General features: G+C 39.5%; 1 protein-coding gene across 1 annotated transcript in view; it reads left to right on the top strand.

Moving 5' to 3' along the window:
- LOC145984240 (prolactin-releasing peptide receptor-like) overlaps positions 1–22,664 on the top strand; it is a 482,759-nt gene that overhangs the window by 296,967 nt on the left and 163,128 nt on the right. Inside the window, exon 4 of the mRNA XM_083117825.1 lies at positions 8,676–8,834. Within this exon, the coding sequence (XP_082973951.1) occupies positions 8,676–8,834 (159 nt within the window). The remainder of the gene's footprint in view (positions 1–8,675; positions 8,835–22,664) is intronic.

The raw sequence follows: 22,664 nt of genomic DNA, 5'->3' as shown, positions 1-22,664 counted from the left end.
TTTTCCTAAGGATTTTATTTTAGAAGGTCATTGCGGTGAGTTGAATTTTTCCCGTTACTTCGTACACTCCTGTGCAGATAAAGTGGCACATACTTCAACTGCCCAACCTTATAAAGTGTTCCACTTTATGTGAACAGAAGTGTACCATAATAGTTCAACTCTATTGTACGCATAGCTGCAGTACTATCGTAGTGTTGGTGGTCACATCTAATGCTACAACGCACCTTCTCTTTGTCCCACATTCTCGGATGTGCTTCCCCACTAAAATGTCCTGAGTTCAGACTTGCTCATGACCACGTCAACTATAGATCCGTTCTCATAACTGCGATCTTGAAGTAGCGGCGCTAGCATCGAATTATAGCCTTTAGTTGTGAGTAAAAACTCAACGGTTGTAGAACGCGGGAAAATCCTATTCTGTTAACTGCTTGGTCGTTAAAGGTCCAAGAATTATAAATAAATTCAATTCCGGTCCGGGGGAGAAAATCAGCAAGCGTAAAGGGATCTGGACAGAAAAGAACCTTTTCATCCTTAAAGTATTTCAATTCAGTCCCATTTTTCAGGATCAGTTTAAATACGATCGAAATTCGGTACTGAAATGAAACAATACGCAACTTGGACTGAATTAAAATTGTGCGAGAAAAAAGGTTTCGGTCCTGTTAAATTTACAGTAAAACGTCGTTAATCCGGACTAATGGGAGATAAGTTGACAGGTTTAACGAAAGTCCGGATTAACTGAAATAACCTAAAAGAACAGTAGAAAGTGCATTAAAACTCCGTTTATAGCAACAAAACACGTTTATTATGCTGTATTTAAAGGGCATAGGCCAAAATGTACAGTACAGTACAAAGTCTGCGGGAAACAGAATTTCATCAGTGGTTGACTGCCTTTTCTTGGGGGAAGTTCTCTTGTTGACTTCTAGCCACATTTAAAACCTTGCATTCTGCTTTTTTTTGCTTTTGCCTGTCCGGATTAAGCGAAGTCCGGCTTATCGGGGTCCGGATTAACGAGGTTTTACTGTATTTATTTATTTAGTACGTCTTGTTTCTCATGACGAAGTTAAGGGTTTGTAGCCTTTTCTATCACTTAACTATGTTAACATCGAAAGTTTAGTAGGCTACATGAAAATTATAAAACGACTTTTAAGTTATTACATAAAGGGGCAATGTTGAAAAAAAGAAAGAAAAAATATAAATTTACAAAGCAAAGAAAAACGTGCAGCAATAAAAGTCTAAGGGATTTCAGTGTTTTTCTGTTTTTCGTTATTATTAAGAAGTAAAGTTCTATTGTAAAAGAATTGTAAAGATAGAAACGGGATATCCTCTGCTTTTCTCTTTCAATTTTAACTCTCAAACACTCATTACGCTTAACCGTCCTTTTTATATTGGATGAACCTTCTATAACGGATTGTTTCGAAATTAGTTTTTCTTTTCGTCTGATATCGTTTTTAAGAACTCGTTTCTCTGTTTCGTAAAATAACGATTGCTTCTCAACTTTGAATTAGTTGTCCGTAGCAGTACAGAATTAGAAAAGTTTTGGAGATGAAACTTTAATATCTGGTTTGTCAGAAATTGTGCGCATTGAAAGTATATGTGATTTTTCTATTGTATGGAGTAGTGTTCTATAAAAAAATATATGAATTAAATGGCACGTTTTCATAATATTGGTGAATTTGTAGCAAAAATTTGCGAATATTAATGCTGTGCAACGTCCACAAGTCAAGAATTAGAAACCATTTCATTACCAAATTCTGACATCGGAAAATTCTCGTGCAGATAAAGTAGCGTGCTATATCCGGGCGGTATGATGGGTGTCGTTACTGCATTTGGCTCTTGGGCTCAAAACTCGGGAGTTCACATTTGCTCATTTTGCACATATTCATCCTGTCTTCCTTAATTGAACATTGCAGAGATCTGTTCAAAGTAACATTTCGTAAACATGATTATCAAAATCCTCTAGAGTTCAACAAAAAGTATATTTCATTGTTTCCTAAACAGCGCCACATAAACAAATAAACATCCACAAAGTTAATGGGCCTTAGACTCCATGACCTAATCCAAGTATAAAGTCCAGGTCCTCATGTAAATAAGTAATGCAACCGACATCTTTCCATTGTTTAGCGAAGTGCTGCCACGCCCAACAGGCATGGAAACTACTAAGAGCATCACGGCAATACATGAATTAATCTTACTGCTCGACAAGATTTAACTTGTACTTTTCTTTATTTAGTGTAGCATTTCATCCACTCATTGGCTAATCGCGACGATGAGGTTGAGTGATGAATAGATGAAAAGGATCTATTCAAGGAATATACATGCCTAGACCGGGACTCGAACTCGGGAACTTCACCTGTGAGGTAGAAGGTCGACCACTTAGCGAGCTCGGTGGCAGACTGCTAAGATTTAACATGTACAGTCACTGGCAAAAAATGTAACGTCTACATCTTGAAATACTATCTTCCGTGCAAGGCTATATGTGTTGCCTACTCTAAACAGAGATAGAGTTATAGTAAAGTCAAATTAATATGCAATAATTAACATTAAAGTTGAAGTAGTTATATCGAAAATATAAAAATATCAGAACCAATATTAGTATGTATATACATATCTTAGGTAACTTTAGGCTAGACCATCAAAAGTTGCTCCCCCCCCCCCCAGTGGAGATATTTATTTACTAGTGACATCTATTAGCAGCTATATCAATCACGTTTCAAAACGCAGATTTGTTTTAATCTAATATAATTATTCTGTGAAATATGTACACTTGCCAAAAAGCCAGGTGTATATTGTGTGTGTGTTTAGCAGCGCCAATTTATGCAGAAAGTGTCTCAAATTTATGTAAACAAATATTATCTTCCTTGCGTTTAGTTGCAATGAAAAACTGTCACTAATGTACCTGATATTTTAAAAAGTAAACTTCAGAGTTGCATCATCATTGATGTTTGTACTTGTATAAGACGTTTCATATCATGTGCGTTTGCTAACCTTGCAGGTTCGTGGAATTCTGTGCGGAATGCAGCGTTCATACACGCTGAGTAAACTCTCCCGAAGATTAGCTCTTTGGCAACATTTGTTCAAAATAGATGGCGCAGCGAACGTCAAAGCGAGGCGGTTTGTTGAGTTAGGCAACATCCATTTTGGTTGCAGTGTGCTGGTTCTTCACGCTCGTGTGAATAATATTCGCACATTTGTAGCAGCGATGGAATTCGTTCCCTTTAATAATATCGGCGTGGAGAAATGGTCTCGAAAATGGGCGCACCCGGATAATTTTCCAAAGAGGAAAAGTTTTGTCTTTAAGCGTGATGTAATGGTATCATGTTTGCATTTCATCAAAAGGAAATATTGTTTTAAAGAAGAGGGAGAAGAATAGATTGGAAGGGCGCGATGGAGAATGAGGGCAAAGAAGAGGAATAGTGAAACCACACTGACAGAGACAGACAGAGAGGTACAAAACGAGGAAGAGAGAAAGAGAAACAATAGAGCAACAAAGAGGGAAGGAGAGCGAAAAAGGCAAATACATAGAGGAGAGAGAGAGGGAAATGAATAAAGAAAGAACACACAGAGAGAGAGAGGGAAATGAATAAAGAAAGAACACACACAGAGAGAGAGAGAAGTACAAAGTGGGAGAGAGAAAAAGAGGCAACAGTGAGAGAGAAAGAGAGAGAGAGCGGTACAAAGCAAGATAAAGAGATAGAGAGAAATAAAGAAGCAAGAAAGAAAGAGAGAGAGGAGCGAGAGATAGAGAAATACATGGAAGCTAGACATAGGGAGGAAGATAAATAAAGAAGAAAAATGGAGAGAAGCACAGGGACGGCGCTACAGGGGGGCCTCAGCCCCCAAGATTTTTGTAGTACGGTACACGCATTTTGACAGAAAACTTAAAAAGTTTAAGTTTACATTTTCCATTATTAAAATTCCATTGAGGCAAGTATAATGTTCAAGTACATTTTCTAGTTCAGTTAGATCGCAAAGTTACTTTTAATACGATGCGTTCAAAAATCAAGGGGAGGGGGGTAGATGCAGATATGCCTGGATAGCAGTGGCTATCATTTGATACTAAGTAATGGGCCAATCATGAGTGCCAGCCAAACTTGCTACGAAATCTGTTACCTGCCTCGTACGTGGACGACGTATTCAGTGGCTGTGAAATTGTTCTTTAATTGTTGGCATATGCAGCTAAACGTGTACATTATTAGGTTCCATAAATCGTATTGCTATATTTCTGAATAAACATAACAGATGTAAAGTGATAAAGTGCTCCCCTGTGCATAGCACGACGCCATGAAGGCGTATAGGCGTATAGGGGGTGTGGGGGTAACGCCCCACACTTTCTTGATCCGGTCGAGAGTGGGGGTGATGCACACTTTCTTGATCCGGTCGAGAGTGGGGGTGATGTGATCAGCATCACGCCCCTGACCGCCTTTACCCCCCAGGGTTTCCCCCAGGTACCCATGTTATTCGACGCATCGTTAGAAAAGATCCCGGATTTGAACCGGCCGGCGATCGAACCCGGGACCTTTAGCATGGTAGTCAGACGCGTTACCGACTGAGCCACCGCGGCCAACAGATGTGTAACTTTACATCTGTTATGTTTATTCAGAAATATAGCAATACAATTTATGGAGCCTAATAATGTACACGTTTAGCTGCAGGGCCTCCCCCATGGCGCAGTGGTAGCGTCATTGCCTTGTAATCAAGGGGTCCCGGGTTCGATACCCGGTGGAGGCACAAGTAGTTCGGATTCCACTTTAAACTGTAGGTCCAGTCCCGATTAGCCTTACTGCGCATAAAGTGGACTTAAAAACACCAAATCAATCAAACGTTTAGCTGCATATGCCAACAATTAAAGAACAATTTCACAGCCACTGAATACGTCGTCCACCTGCGAGGCAGGTAACAGATTTCGTAGCAAGTTTGGCTGGCACTCATGATTGGCCCATTACTTAGTATCAAATGGTAGCAGCCACTGCTATCCAGGCATAACAGATGTGTAAAATGAATTATTTTAAGTAGGACAATGTTCAACATCTAAAGAGCCGTCAGTGTTCTTTTCTGTTTGTTAGTTCCTCATTCGAGTACCAACAATCGTATGAGTGTTATCGATGTTCTCTCATTGTTTTCATCGGTTATATCTATTCTTATCGTTTCAAATATTCAGGACGGAATAATACGACGTTATGAAATCAAAGAGTACACAAAGTAACTAATTCTTAAATGTTAAGAATTGGAAAGATTATAATTCTACCTCGCCGCCTTAGTTATCTAGCAGCAATACTGCTGCCTTGAAATTAAGGGGTTCCGGGTTCTATCCCCGGTGGAAGCACATACTTTTAAGTGGCTCGGACTCCACTATAAGCTGTAGGTCTCGTCCAAATTAGGTTCTGTGTGTATATAGTGGATCTTAATAGAAATCCAATCAAGTAAACATTCTTGCATACGATGCAAAAATCAGCACGCTTGGGCAATTTCATTCTTCGCAGGCCTAAGCTTACATGCTAATTAATTGTGATGTTAGAAAATAATTTCTGTAGTACCGTCAAAGTGGCCAAATTTGATTCCGTGTAGAAGAATCAATCTTTGAAGCACATCTCATAAAACTATTGATCCAATTCTGATCAATATTCAGAGCATAATATATTCGGAAATTAAATTATAATCTTCAGCAGTCACTTCTCTAACCAAAATGCCCAGTGCAAGAATTGCAACTACATATATTAATTTATTTTATGTCAATATATTTGTCTCGTAGTGGAAGTGGATTTGTAGTGAAAATATTTTTGTTCTTTGAGAGTGGCACGTCCTAAGTGGATGATATTTCTTACATCCTCCCCATTTTAGCCCTAAGTTCTGAATTCCAGTCGTTGAACAAGAAAAGTAAGATATTTCAGCATGGAAGAGAAAATGGTATAATTAATACAGTTTCTATTCAAGGGTGTTTTTGCTTATTTGATGACTACTTTATTAGGTTAGTGCCACTTTTCTGAAGCATGAAAATCTTTATACTCTACGCTCTCTACTCTTGTGATTTGGACAGTTTAGAGCCATGGCTCACTATGAGACAGAATGAAAACCAAAATAAAGACCTTTCAAAATTTCCATTAACTAACTCTATAAGCTTTGTGTTATTGAAATGTTCATATCAACGGTTGCTTGCGACAAACCTTTGAAATCTCATTGGTGACGAGAGGTTGAGTGCTCTATCTGTTCTGTCCTTTCAAGAGCTTGCAAAATCTTTGGATTTAAAAAATGTTATGGCTGCTCATAAAAGCAGATGTATCTTATCGTAGTTTCTTGCTGCGGCTCATTTTCTCATTTTAGCAAAACGTTAGTCACACTGTTTGCATAGAAATAGTGTTACGTGTAGTATTTATACGTATATCCAGCGAGTTGATAATGAGTGTAGTTTCTATGGTGTATTTGTACTCTTCACATGAATAGTAAGTCTCTGATATTATTCCACTCAATAATGGCTTAGGAAAAGAAATAATATAATTATTGCATTTTATTTGACATAAAAGATTCGTGCCTAAAAGTACTTTTGTACATGATGGAACAAAATGCATCATCTCATTGATTTATCTTGAGTTCTGATTGTAAAATATGCAAGCGGTAAAATTATACCCTAGTAAAGTATTAAGTAAATACCTTGTAGCCAGTATTCGTAGCCCCCCGAGAATTTGACACCTAAATCTGTAGCCCCCCACTTATTTAAGGCTGACGTATGAAGTATGAAGTAATAGTCGGTATTAGTTATCCCCCCCGAGAATTTGACTCCGAAATCTGTAGCCCCCCCCCCCCACTTATTTCAGGCTGGCGCCTTCACTGGAGAAGCACAAAACGAGGACGAGAGAAAGATAAATAAAGAAGCAAGTAGGAGAGGAAGAAGCGGGAGACCGAGAAAGAACTACATGGAAGCAGCGAGAAAGAGAGAGGAAGATAAATAAAGGAGGGATAGAGATGTCTTTAGAAGAAGTCACCTCTTCACGTTCCTACCTTGAGAGAATGACTAAAAAGGTCACACTTTATTTTTTTTTACATGTAAAAGATGAAATGATTGTTAACAAAAATAAAAATGGTGAAAAACTGAAAGTTCGGAAAGAAAAATAAGAGGTGTATACACTTCTGATTACTGTTCTAATTAGATCTCTAATCAAGAAGGAAAATATTTCCAAAAACGCTTACAAATGGCGCTGCTTCCATTCACAGCGTTTGAGCTCAGTTTCTAAGGCTTTCTTCAGACTTTCCAAGAAGTTTAAATCATCAGTGAAAAGATTAAAGGCTTAAACGGATAAAACAGGAAGATGGAAACAAACTTTTGTTATGTTTAGAACTCGTTCAAAAGTCTGAAAAAGCCTAGGAGAATCGGGACTCATTTTTTGACCTTACTTTCAAAGTAAGAGCTGCTTATTGGAAAAGTTTATTCTTTTCCTTCATTACTTTGTGTTCATTATTCTTTCACTTTTTGTCATGTCCCAAGGTATAAACAGGATGCTTTACATTGTACAGTCTCTCTTAATAAATAAATAATACTGTAGTTGTGTGTTAACTTCTGTCCCATGCTAGGGCCACTGTGACCTTACTTGAGACATGGACAAATTTTCATATTTACATTGTATGAAAGGATATACTTGTATGAGACTTGGGGTTTTTATTCTATGTTATACGTTGTACCGTAGTACGAATGTAAAAAACCTTAAGATTGAAGAAAAGTTAATGAAAACACAATCTGTTTAAGTTCGAAGTGTACCAAATTGGGTCAAATGACTATATTTATTGTATGCAGTAAGGTTACCGTCGTCGAAAATCGTGAAGCAGATTGCAATATCTGCTGCTTGTTTTTGTTACTATTATTACTGCGCTACCTCTGATGTATCTTCTAATCTGGGAGGTAGTTCAATGCCTTCGAAAGTTTGGAAACCTCTGGTTTGGCTACTATTTGAAAGTTCTTCGCGTAAAAGAGTAGTGACGCATTTGTACCGATGTCCTGACAATGTTGTTGTAGGCAACGAACAGTTGTTATTTTTCTGTACAATTCGAGTACAAGTGTAAGAATAGATGATAGTACAATATCATTCTTCTAGTAGTGAAAATGAATTTCAGTCTCACTAAATCACTGTCTTTGCCACTTTCTTTCTCATTCTGTGTTGTGCTTCTATCTTTCTCCTCTATTTCTTAACCCTCTAATTACCCTCCCGCTTCCTTTCTCCTTCCCTTCCTATACATCTTTCTCTCATCTTCCTTCTATCTCCTTTTCTCTCTCTCACTCTGCGCATTCTATCTCTCTCTCTCTTCCTCCCTTTGTCTCTTACTTCATTCTCTCTCTTTCTCTGCCCATTTCTTTTTCTCCCTCTTACTCTACCATTCCTATCTCTCTGATGGCCATCTATCTTCTCTTTCTCACTCTGCCCTTTCATTTTTATATATGTTACTCCCTTCTATCTCCCTCTCTCTTTCTCGCTGTCGGTCTGCCCATTTCTTTCTCTCTGTTTAACTCTTATTTCCTTCTATATCCTATCCTGTTTCTCTCTATGACTGCCCAATGCCCATTCCTATTCATCCCCTCTTTTTCTCTCTTTCTAACTCACTCTATCTCTTCTCTTACTCTGCCCATTCCTTTCTCTCTATATATTGCTTTCCACGTTGTTTCTTCATTGGTCATTGTTCCCATTCATCCGCAGGTACGTGTTACCATTAGCCGTTATGGCCTTCCTGTATGTGAGGGCGTCCATGGAGCTTCAAGTTCAGGAGGGACCAGTTGCTGTGATGATGTACGACTCCGGAGTGAGGGAAGACAGGTCCAGGAATGACTCGGTATGCCAGGACTTTCCCTCGGGAAGGTAAGTAAAATATTTTCGGCTACTGCCGTTGTTGATTTATATCGCTCAGCTCCAAAGGGAAGCTTTCTGATTTAAGCACTGAGATTTCCGGTACATTGAAATAGGATGTGAGACTGCAAAATATCTGTTTGTTGAAATAATTCATGTAGTGCAGTGGTTCACGGTGGGGTATTTTGTTTTCAAATTTGAGAGTGAAATGACTTTGTTCATGGAATATTACCTAGCAGAATATCTCTCTCTCTCTCTCTCTCTCTCTCTCTCTCTCTCTCTCTCTCTCTCTCTCTCTCTCTCTCTTCTCAGTCCTCAAACACAAACTCACATTTCTATCTTCTATCCCCCTTTCTAAATTAGCACTCAATCACTGTGCTTTCTCACTCTGTTTTACTCAGTTTCTCCTCTTCTCCCCTCTCTCTCTCTTCTCATCTCCCTCTTATTTTCCCTTCACATCTTCAATTACTTACTTTCCTTTTTAACTCCTTTCTCTCATTCATTCTACCTATTGCTTTCTTTCTCTCTCTCTCATTTCTTCCTATCTTCTTCTCTGTATCTCTCTCCCATTCTACCCATTCCTCTCTGTCTTTCTTCCATCTATCTCCTGCTCTTTTCCATTTCTTGCTCTTTCCAGTTGAATTTATATTTCTATCTTCCTCTAACTCAATATCATTCTGCCTCTTATTCACCTCTACCTCTCTCTTTCTTCTCTCTCTCCTCATCTTTCCCACTACATCCTCCCCTCTCCCTCCATCTTCCTCTCTCTTTCCCTCCCTCTACTTCTTTCTCTTCCTCAATGACTTCTTCTCCCTCAATTCTCTCTCTTGCTCTCTCTCGTTCTTTCCCGTTCTCTCTCCTTTTTCTCTCATTCCTTCTCTCATCATCACTTTTGTATATTTTACTTCTCTCATTCCCTCTATCATTTTATCTCTCCTGTTTCTCTCCAAGCCAAAAAAACACCAATTCTCCCTTATCCTGTGAACTACAGCGAGAAACGAACTTCCATCCAGAACGGCTTCTCTTAAGATAGCCATCTATCCCTCTGGAACATTTGTAAGCGGAGAAACTCCCGCGACTTCTGCGAACGAGGAACGGTTTCTTCCTTCGGAGTGATTGAGTGTCCACGTCGGGGAAAACAAACAGGCATCTGGAGTGACCTACTCTGGGGACGGACCTTTACAATACCTCGGGGCAAGCGTAGACTATGGATTTCCTAGTCGTCCTACAAATTAGCCTCTCGTGCGCTTGTAATACAAGTGGGAAATTCTAAATCACCGTTGAACTGAATTGTATTACTCCACATAAACCATACAATTGGCATTTTACAGGTTCAGTGCAGTTTCCTCTTTCATCACATGACAAAAAATACAATTAATTACAAATTTCTGTTAATTTATAATCTATGTTCACTCACTTACGCTATAATGTTCCTGGTTTAATATTAGTTTGTTCAATTTGTTTTTGAACCATGTTCGTTTCTTCTTGATTTGATATTGTTTAAGTCAACTTTAGGCGCAGATAGGCTAATCGGTACTGAACTTAGGCGAAAGCATTTTCCTTAGCACTTTCCTGACATTTCTGGCATAACAAAAATGCTACCATGTAATGTTGTGGTGTTTGCTTATATATTGTATCATTTAAAGCTCCACCACATTCTCCTCTTTAATTTCTCACGAGGAGATTTGCGTCATTATGTATATTACTCTCGAGTCTCGACGCCTTGCATGTAAAACCGGCAACACTACTTCCCCTAGCGGGACAATTATGTAACTCGACTGAGAAACCACGCCCCCTACTCTTCGTAGCGGCCGAGGTTTGTCACGAGAGCGAGCAGTGATAATCGAGGCATACACAAGGAAATGAGGGTTTTCTCCTCGACGGCAAACCGGCGAAGGTGATCGGAAGCTGGCATGAACTGGATTTGACCGTACCGTTTTGACTTTTGATGTGAACATGAAATAGTCAGGTATAATCACATACTTTGTTTCGTTTAATTAAAGACCGGTCAATTCATTCTATTTTCGATTTTAGTAACAGTTTAGAACTATTCATTTGTGTAAATTGCTTACATTAAATATTCCATGCCACCAAAATGTACGGCCAAAATTCAAATCTTGATAGTAGAATATTCACGTCTTAATAACTAAGATTCCGATCACGCAAACCAGGAAGTGTCCGAAAAGCAGGCTGCAGAAGGGGATTCCCCAGAAAAGAGGGGACGAGGTGTATGATGACACACGTACACAAGTAGTATTCTTTATTGGCTGTGGAAATGACATACGATACATATCACAGACGTTGTTGAAAATGTCCGCCAGCCACATCTACACACAGACGGCATCGGCGTAGCAGGGATGCTCTGGTATGCTCAAATTCGTTGGGCGTTTCGTAGACAGGCCTCTTCATTTCGCCCCACAAGAAGAAATTTAGCATTGTGAGGTCGGTGACCGAGGTGGCCACAGAACAGGTCCACGCCTACCAATCCATCTATCACCGTATGTATTGTTGAGTACAGCTCTGGCTCGGCGGTCAAAATGTGCAGGGGCACCGTCATGTTGATACCATACATCTTGCCTAATTGCAAGGGGTACATTTTCTAACAGTTCAAGTAGAACTTCCCGTTGGAACACACAATAGTTCCCACCGGACAAAGTATTGGGCAACAAGTACGGACCTATCAGGTTGTCTCCGACAATGCCACACCACACATTCACTGCGAACCGTCGCTGAAAATGACGCTCAATGATTGCATGCGGGTTTTTGCACATCCCACACGTGACTATTATGATTATTGAAGACGCCTTCTCTGGTGAATAGTGCCTCGTCGGTCCACAACACTGCATTTGAAAAATTGGGGTTTGCAAGGGTTTGTTGCAAATACCACTGACAAAAATCAAGGCGTAGGGGAAAGCCCGTCGGCTGCAGGTGTTGCATCCTCTGCACTTTGTATGGGTGCATACCCTCATCGTGCAGCACGCGTAACACATTGGTATGGTGCGTGTGTCGCACATGGGCAATGGCACGGGTGCTGGTGCCTGGCGTCTCCCGTATCCTGTCCAACACTTCCTCCTCAAATTGGACACTGCGCACACTGCGCGGTCTGCCACGATCCCACATCCTAGGTCGTGCAGATCCAGTTTCACGTAAACGAGCATCCACCTGTTGAAACAAGACATGGGATGATGGTAGGCGCCGATTTTAAAATCGTTCGCGATACATACGCCTTGCCTGATGGCTGTTTTGGTGTATCTCACCGTAAACGAGATGCATGGTGTATGTCGCCATTGTCAGGCTCACAAAGGAGCACACGAATACGTACGAAACTCACTTGTGATATACCGTTCACGACTACAGCACTGAACACTCCAGACAGGTGTCCACCCCGTACAGACAACACAGATGGTACGCACTACGTACTTCCTAACGGTCACTTTAGCAATTGCTCAATTTCACCACACGCCTCAGGATGAACACCTTGCGACAACACGCGTCACTGACAGGCAGATCGCTAGTCGCGTAAAGTGCTCGTCCCCAAAGAAACTTCACTTTACTTCAAAGAAAGTTCCGAAAGATCAGTTTTCCCCCTAACAACCACATGTCAGGTCCACGTGCAGTGCAATAAATCGTCCCCTGAAACCTTTTTAACCAATAGCGTCCGTCCAAGAAATGACAGCTCTCATCAAGTCCACGTGGACTAAATGAGATGTTGCTAATTCAGTTTCATAGAGAGGTGGCTCGAAACCAGATACGGTTCTGGTCGGCTTCCTCTGGGGTTATGTCAAAGATGCCGAACTGGTGATACGTTCAGGACGCGTTGTTTGTACGTACGTATACCAGCGATAGCGGGCCGTGACAGGTAGCATCCCGCTGAGTGCCTCTAGCGGAGCTTTATGTACTACTACGTCTTCCGTCGTAGTATTTGGAGCCAATATCAGTACGTGCTGGTCGTTCTCTCATGTGTACGTACGTATTTCATTTCTACGTAGAGCCTTGGATACTACTTGTGTACGTGTGTGTCATCATACACCTCTTGCACATGTTGTCTGTGTCCCCTCTTCTCTGGAGAATCCCCTTCTGCAGCCTGCTTTTCGGACACTTCCTGGCGAAATGTTCTTCATGTGCTGTGACCTCCGTTATTTCCCTTTGTACCCCCATTCGATACCTGCGTTCCATGTCGGACATACGTATTCCCGGGAATACCTTACTTCTTGTGAAGAATCCCTGCCGCATTCATTTTCGACACACGACTTGTGCATCATTCGACAAACTTCCATTTACATTTTCGTCTTCATTTCACTTGGCGATTTACCTCCTCCGCGTTGTAAACGGAATTTTGCACTACCCTGCATATATATATATATATATATATATATATATATATATATATATATATATATATATATATGTGTGTGTGTGTGTGTGTGTGTGTGTGTGTGTGTATATATATATATATGTTGTATATATATATATATATATATATATATATATATATATATATAGACACACACACACACACACACACATATTTGATAACGTGTATGTCAGTAATTGGGGGAACAGTTTCTAATTGTACAGATTCTTGTTAGAATAAATTACCACCAAAATTGAAGTTTCGACGTGTTATTACATTTCTTTTTGATTAATGATTCCATCAATCTGTTTTGTTCTCTATCTTTGTACTGAAAGAAGAATGGAATGTGCTTGGTTAATATAGGTTATTACAGTAAAATCATTTTTGTTTTTGTATTATCGGATCTGGCCCGCTGTGGCTCGACGATCACAAAAAAAAGGTAAATTTCTTATATCCGGAAACGGCTGAAATTTGCTAGTTTATTTAATTTGAACATTCGTACTTACGTATTCTGCATTGATAAACATTGTTGAAGGTGGCATTTCGCTTATTTCACGAAAATAAGCTATATTTGCGACATATCGAGTAAGTTTTCTTCGTTTCTTTTTGCCTTCGGTAACACGCAAATAGCGGTCACAGTTTCACTACCGTACTCGGCATGCAGTGTTTGTACTCCACTCCACCCAAAAATACCTACGTAGCCCCACAAACCATTCACGCATAGCCCCACGAACCATTCATACATAACCCCACGAACCATTTCCGGTAAGGTTAGGTTAGGTTGGGTCACGTTTATGTTAGAATAGTTAAAAATTGATTTAGAAAAAAAATGCGTAGCCCCACACACCATTCTCGCACAGCCCCACGAACCATTGACACATAGCCCCACAAACCATTGTCACATAGCCCCACAAACCATTTGCGGAAAAGTACCTTCGTCAATTACAAAAACACATGTTTGGAAACACTGACCGGCATTGACCGTGATTACGTCATCACACACAGACAACATCCGGCTGGAAGGAAATGGATGCTTTCGTACATCGGTCACACATTTATATCGAAAAATAGATGATTTACCGGCAAAATTCAATGAACGATGCGAGAAAATACTTCCCCGAACTTCCACAACTATAAAGAAACTGCATTCGGTAAGTAATTTCTCCTGTAAATTTGAAGAAATCAGTTTTCCGGATATAAGAAATTTACCCCAAAAAAAAAAGAGAGACAGGGGATACTGCAATTTTTGGGATTTGGTAGCCTACTTTTGATCCATGGTATTTCGTAATTCGCAATAAGAGGGCCTAAATTAAAAATCTCTGAGGTAATAAATGGATAAATGGACACCTGATGTTGGATGAATGGTGACTGTTTACGACAGAGATTTTGGATTTTGAGTGATTGGAGTAAAAAGGGGAAAAGGTTGCGGGTTGTATTTTTACTCGCACATTTAGGATTAAGTTATTTGACCTTCCTTTTCTCTAAAATGGCCAATGCTGATGTGAGGTGGTAGTTTGCATAAAGGTTGTAAAACATTTAGTTTTTTTTTGCTTCCAAAATACCACTTTTGATTGAATGCAACGACCACGTCACAATGTGAAGAATTTTATGGCATTTCAGACGCCATGGCATTTCTCAAGGATAGAACCCGTCCTATTTCCGTACCATTTTTGTAGCATATCTAATCATAAGCTACCTCTACGTCACGAGTGCAGTTGTAATGGCAGCCGCGTGAGATGTAAAGAACGTATCGCTTCACATTTTAATAATACGATAACTATTCAACCAAGACGAATAAAGGGACAAAGCAATGGCACTGCTTAATTAATACTTTATTACTTTTACAGTACACGTATGGAAGAATATTTTAATTGTTTCAATTGTGAACACCGTGCACTCAGCATAGATGATGTAACTCTACGTGCCTTCCGTGCTGTATATACATATTACACATTGTAATCGCAAAAGCTAAACGAAATGTTGCATGAAATGCTTCCGTTTAAAGTACTATCCGCCATAAGATGTTTTGGAAGCAACGTAGATGAAAATAACGTGTTGGAGGGCGCTTGAGTTCCAGAATGTCTTCAAAGTTGTTTCAGCGTTAACAAAATTGTCTATACGCACAGAGTTTCAACGCACAGTATCGCGTATACATGTAATTTAACATGAGATAAAAAGTTTTATTTTAAATTAAAACTCATAAACGAAGTAAGCATGGACGCTTGTCCACGCTAAGTATGATTACACAGTGTTCAATTTAAAATAGAATGAGAGTACACTTAAAATCAGTAAGAAAAAAATATACAAGTACTTACCAACCGCAGGCCACCAATAGATATCATTGTACTCACCTGAAACAGACAATATCATCATGTCAGTTCTTGAAATGGAAGCAATTACATCAACAGAAATATCAGCAGAAAACTGTGAACAACCCAAAACTTGTTAAAAATTGAACTGGTCCAATGAACAACATTGCAATCATCTTTTTACGACATAAATGCACAGACAGAAAAACTTCTTGGCTTCTAGAATATGATACAATGACATTAGTTGCATCTTTTATAGAAAGATGGCAGCTCTTCTTACACAATTAAACTTCCGTTCAGAAGAGAAGTAATGTTGATGATTATTGTGTTAAGTTTCTGAAATTTGTAGTTTGTGTATTACAATGTAGTTTATGTGACCGTTTCCGTTTGTAAAGTTTCATAAAATAGGTCCAGGAAGAAAGAACTTGCATATGGCGGAGGCACAGAAGTATTCTTCAAGAACGTAAGTTAAAGTTGCCTGCTTTTTATCAATATTATTTCTATAGTATGCTCCTGCTTGTATGCATCCTGTTGCGACCTTGTTGTAAAGTGGCCGGTATTCGGTTGCTTGGGGATTGTTTCTCTTTCGTGGTTGGCATCCCTGCTCTGAAGGTCACATGGGACCACTCGAATTCGTATGTCAGTTGTTGTGCTATGGCTCAAGTGACCGGATATAGTTACAGTGCTGAGGACTGACGTGATAAAGTGCACGAACGACAACGCACGAGATAAACGATGTACTGTAAAGTTCCCAAGCATGTTATATTGTAAATAAGTAGATACATGTCGCCGGCCAAATGCTGTTTTGTCGTATCTCCTTGGAGATGAGTTGATGACGTTATCGTGTTCGGTACATGTTAACGCGTCACGTTCCGAAGCAACGTATCTGGTTGTCAGGTGGCGTGTATTATCAACAATAATGTTTACGAAAACTTGTACTGTATTGCAAATCCACATAAATCGAACTTTAATTATTTCTCCTGTGAAGTTAGTGCAGATGGATAGACGACAAAATAGTATTCGACGCCGATATGTTATAATATAATATAATCTAAGGATCCGCGGACTTCTCGGACACCCTGTACAACCTGCCAACTTATGAGATAAGATGTCTTACCCGTGCAGGTCCACAAAATAGGAGGCAACATGAGCCATAGGCCAAGGTTCAACGAGAATTATGTAAAAAAAACACTCACGTAACACGGCATTCAAGGTTCTGTGCATCAAACATGCCACGCGTAAAATTTTAAATTAAGAGTTATTCCCGATTTCTAGTTTGTCTTAACTTATGGCATAATTTATTCAACCTTATATTTTCAAAAACGATTCTGCTGAACTTTCCATGACGCTAGGGCATCGCATTCGCGGAATTAGCCTCTTGCGGGTTCAGTAAGCAGGAAAATTGCGAGAGGAATTGGAATATTAGCAGGCAATGAGCACAATTGCTCAGGATGTCCTCTGCTCAGTCTCTAATTAAGGCCTGCGCCGCAGAGCTTATGGGGAGGCGCGTTGCCCTGAAGGAAAATCGATCTCCACCTGTCGCATCTGTTGCTCTCGGATGATTTATGAAAGGACGCTTGTGATTATCTTGATTGCACGCTTAGCCAAGGTATTCTGAAGGTTTCAGCAAGATTCATTGCTTGCTTTCAGGCGGATCTAGCATTTCGCTTCTCTAATTCAGACAGGCATTCAGTTTCATCTGCAGTGTGTCTCTTCCTTGAAACGTAGCTAATTACTTGAACTCTGCGGAATAACCTCACCAGCTGTGTACTTGACGACTTCAGATTTCCTCGTAGTTCCTTTGAGTGTAGAACTACTGATAAAGGACTGAAGGTTAATAGAAAAAGTAAAGTTCCCCGTGTATATAGCACCGTGTCATGAAGGCAATTTAGGGGATGTGGGGGGTGGAGGGAGACACACATTCTAGATATCTGTCATTTTGGAGGTGATGTGATGAGCACCACGCTCCTTTCGCCTCTACCCCCAGGGTACCCCACAGGTACCCATTGCTTTGAGGCTGGGTGAGCCCTAGGGCCGCTTTTATGCAGACGCAAGGCGGAAAAAATTCCGACCCACCCTGGAAAACGAACCTGGGTCTCCTGTGCGGCAGTGAGACGCCTTGCAGACTAGAAAACCGCGGCTAAAAAAAGTACGAATACTATTAAAACGTACTACTTAATTCCAACTTAGAGTCTTCATATGTAATATTTTCGCCTTGTAATTAAGGCATCCCAAATTCGATACCCGGTGGAGGCACATATTGGTTTGGATCCCACTTTAATCTGTAGGTCCAGTATCAATTAGCCTATTTGTGCATAAGTGGACTTTAAACAAACCTCAAACATACTTTTCACCACAATGAATTTAAGTTGGAAGCAAATCATGCAGCTTCATTTTGGGCTATAAGAGGTACACACCGAATCAGTTACGTTATATCTAGCCTGGGAGCGGGCGTCCCTTGTGAGCGTCCCTTCATCAATTTCATCATATAATCACCGTCGTGATTAGCCAAAAGTGGCAGAAAAGCGACGCTAAATAACGAAAACCAAATCAAATTCAGCTTAACAGACATTAGCGATAATTTCTATGTTGCAGGATGATAGGTTTTCAAGTCTAGTTAAACGTTACAATTTGAACGAATACGTCAAATAATTAGTATTCTAAATAAACCAGTAGTCTGATTTTAGAGACCACGCCGCTATAAATAAGCTAATAAAATAATTTCTTGTTGTATCGAATCTGTGATTGTTCTTCGTGTTATATGTTTTCATGAAACTCCGAAGTGTGCGTTTATGCTTGCACTAGACAACAATGAACACTGAACTTAGAAGAATGGAAGAAGCTTTTCCAGGTTGAAGAGGATAAAAACTACCTCCGAATTAAATATAAATTTAATCAGTAATTTAATATTATTACTATTGAATTCTGTTAAGCTTTAGTTGTGTGCCTGAAGATTTTGTATCGACTTATAGTGAGATTTCAAATAAAAGAATGGGTTGGGGCCCACACATTCTAATCTCCCCCAGTGCCTCGCGATATGATTCCACGGCAACATTTACTATATGGATTAAAGAAAGGAATCCCATTGGTAAAATTGAATTGCAATGTGCGTGTGTTGAAAGCGTACGAATGTTGCAGAACTTTAAATATACACTTTTAGGCAAAATTGCGCTATCTATTGACAATAACAGAGGTAGATTTTAAGCTTGGTATTGCTTGCTAAGAACAATTCGATGTAGCGAATGACATGTACACGTTTTAAGTCGTTATTTTGTCAAGGGAGTGTAATGAAAGAGAGTTAAAAAAGTTCTTGCATTTCTGGCTTTTCATTGGCCTGTGGAAGTTCCCCGCAACCAGTCGCTTAAAGGGAGGTTTTTCTCGGAAGTCAAGCGTTTGATTTCGCTGGACAGACGCAGGACACGGAAACGCTTTTTCCCGGGGACGAGGCGACCATAATAGCATCAGCAGCCCTGTCCGCCCCGACAGCGGTGGGGTTGTTAACGAGGCCTCTTTGCTCGATCAACACCGCCTCTCGTTACTCCAAAAACGAACGAGTTTCGGAGTCGGAGGCGCAAAAATTATACGCTCTCTGCTAAAGCGAAAAATCGAAACTCGTTTCCGAGTCAAAACCTAGAAAGGTACATGAAGCATGCGGTTTTAGTACGACAATTGGCCAAACATTTAGGGAATTGAGATTGTTGCGTCTGGGGCTGGCTGGTGTAACAAGTGACTGTTTAAGGGGACGCAATTGGACTCGGCGAAATGTACAGTCAAGAGCAAAAGAAGTGACACACTTAGACACTTCTCTACATAATCTTATTTGCGTTGCCTAGCGTTATGGCGCTGAGGGAACTTTAGCAACAGATAAGCCATATGCCAAGTACAGGCACACCATAATGAGCCACTGTATTTCGTTTGCTTTGCCCCTGTAAACTACATTGGTGGTTTGTGAAGAAAATAAAAAAGTACAACTTTAGGTACACTAAGCAACTCGAAACATTGTCATTGCGATGTGTAACTTAACGGAGAAAAGGGGAGCATTTGCTTCCCAAAACTTTTGGGTTTATTATAATTTACAAGTTAAGGGTACTTTTGATAACTCCATGGGACCTGAAAAGCAAAGCAATAGAGAGTAATATTTTGCAAAAGTAACAATTGTCTAGCAAGTAATTGTGGTTTTATGGGATGGAGCATTTTTTTATTATGACAGAGTGGTTCAGATTCAACTTTAAACGGTATATCAGTCCCGATTACTCTTTCTGTGCGTAAAGTGGACTAAAACAACAATTCAAACAAACAATAGATTGTGGGCCTTTGTAAGTTTCGGTATCATCAAATACCATTAATCTGGGAAAACTTATTGGAGATTTCGAGAGCAATGGAAGAGGCTATTTTCGGAAATATTTTCTGACAGTGCATTTTGAGGAAATCGGTTACTTAATCTACTTTTGCAATCTCTTAATTGTATTTTTGTTATTGCATTCATTATTTTGGTTCCCCTTTTAATATTTTTTGCATTTTACAGTATTATTAACTGTTCGTGAGGCTGAACCACACCTACATTAACAACGTCATGTTGTTATTTCAAGAAAACAGCGCCAGAAGGACCCTTTGAAAGTATTCATTCTTACGATCATTATTGTCTCAATCAATTACACAGAATTACCAAGCGTGAATTTAAGACAAGTCATTTACATATCTTTACTGTACAAATACGTATATTGCACAGAGCAGTGGTTCTCAGTCTCTTTCAGTCCGGGACCCACCTTGAAGGATATTAGACTTCATAGGAGCCAAAAGCATGGGCGTCGGTATCTGAGTGCGCGGCAAGTCTCGGAAGCAGAAGCTGCCTATGTTCACTGCCCATTTCATCGTACAGCAGGCCTCCCCGATGGCGCAGTGGCAGGGTCGTCGCCTTGCTATCAAGGGGTCCCGGGTTCGATACCCGTTGGAATCTCATAGTGGTTCGGATCCCACTTTAAATTGTAGGCCCAGTCCCGATTAGCCTTACTGTGCATAAAGTAGACTTAAAACACCAACTCAACAACAACATCATACAGCATAGAAAAAGTTTTGAATTTAACGGACGAGCTTTTATAAAGTTTAAGATTTTAACCCCAAACAGTTTGGAAACCACTCAGCATAGTTTTAGCAGCCAATGCCTTCCGATGAATACCAGAAATGTAGAGTTTAGACTACGTCCAACACAGGTTGAATATAAATTGTTAAAACAATATATCTTAGTAATTTAACTGTAATAGGCTTTTAAGACACAGTAAATAAATTTTCGAGCTCGAATTCGCGACCCGCCTATTGCCTCCTCGGGACCCATAGGTTGAGAAAGGATGGCATAGAGCATATGAGAACTCACTCAAAGTTTTCTCTCTACGTTGGAGTTAATTTTCAAACCTTCCGAATGATTTCTTTCTCATTATTAACTTTATGCGCGCCCAAATGAACTGGGTGTTTCTCATACCATTGGCATGCCCCATCCTCAAAATCTTAATGCCTCACTTTTTTGTAACTGACTGTACATATTGGAATCATTTCCTTTTATGGGTTTGTGTCCATGTAATTTTTATTGTGTAATTTATAATGAATAATATACTGCAAGATTTGAAGGGTATTTTAAAATTCCTATTAGTTTTTTTTTCTTTTCTTAACATTTTGTACTGCCCCAAAGAGAATATATCGTACATAAAGATAGGTAGGTTAGGAGTTCGTACTACAAATTTCAAATCTTTTATTTGATCTGTACATTGATTGAATAACATAATCAGATGTCAGGCACACCTCGTACTGACATCTGACACGACAACTGTTGCCAGTACACCTCGTATTTTCGAAAAAATAAAACACCTTTTCATGAATATGTCATAATTAACCCCATAAATCGTCTGTAATGTATAAAATGCGTATAGATTTATTGTTGTTTTATCAATTCGATAAATACCGACGCAGACTATCGATATACATCGAAAATTAACGTAAGCTATTCCACAGCTGTCTTTTGGTTTGGTTTGGTTTGAGTTGGTGTTTTAAGTCCACTTCATGCACAGTAAGGCTAATCGGGACTGGACCTACAGTTTAAAGTGAGATCCGAACCACTTGTGCCTCCACCGGGTATCGAACCCGGGACCCCTTGATTACAAGGCAATGACGCTACCACTGCGCCATGGGGGAGGCCACAACTGTATTTTGTTTTAACTTCGAACAAAACTTTTTTATTTGTTAGTAACTCTTTCCGCACATTGAACGTCCATGTAGAGCTTGCTTAATGTTACAAAATTGGTTAAGTGGCTTTTTGGACAACCCTAGAATGCTTTACAATATCTTCCTATATTTAGAAATCTTTACAAACTATCACACTCCATATTTGGATGTCCATATAGGAATTATGGGTGGGTGAGGACTACATAATGCCAGGTCACAATGACATGTACAAAAATAATTTCAATCGGGTTTCAATTCGACAATTCCTAATCATTTCAATCACATCCAGTAGCTATACTTGTAATGCAGGATAGAGATATCTATTTGAATAAATCCTATTACAATTACCGGTATATACAAGGCAAAAGTGCTATTATAATACAGGAATAGGAAACACAGTAACTCGATGAAGCACAGTTTATTACATATTCCTGCATATGCCTATTTGGTTATAAATTTATACACAATAAGAAGTGAATTAAGTTTAAGCTTCTTAAATATTTTTTTCCTATTGCAGAGAATATATAACCTATTTAAATTTTAATTCACATGGATTGTATTTTAATTTTCCGTGCTGACATCTTTAAATGGGAACAAAATTAAATGGCCGAGTCTGCTGCCACGCGCGTGTCAGCAGTAAGAATAAGCGTCAAATTTGCTCCTGCCACGTAATTCGTCTGCTAAGAGGATGTTACAAATCTTAAGAACAGATGAAGATGAGAAAAATGCAAGTGGGAATGAATGTGCAGGTAATTTAGAACTTTTTTTTTTTTAGAAAGGAGTTAGTGATATTATTTTAATGCTAACAGAACCTAACCTAACTACGAGAGCATTTAGGTTTATTATTAGAAGAATGCTAAGGGACCTGATCTTAAATTTTTTGTGTAAGTAATCGCTAAAACTTCACAGTATATGTTACAGACGTAATTGCATACATAGCATGATGAAATCACGATAAAACAAAGA

Source organism: Lepisma saccharinum, chromosome 1, assembly GCF_977018435.1.
Source record: "Lepisma saccharinum chromosome 1, izLepSacc3.1, whole genome shotgun sequence".
NCBI classification, from domain to species: domain Eukaryota; kingdom Metazoa; phylum Arthropoda; class Insecta; order Zygentoma; family Lepismatidae; genus Lepisma; species Lepisma saccharinum.
The sequence above is the reverse complement of the archived record's forward strand: the minus strand, read 5'-3'. Positions and strand labels throughout refer to the sequence as shown.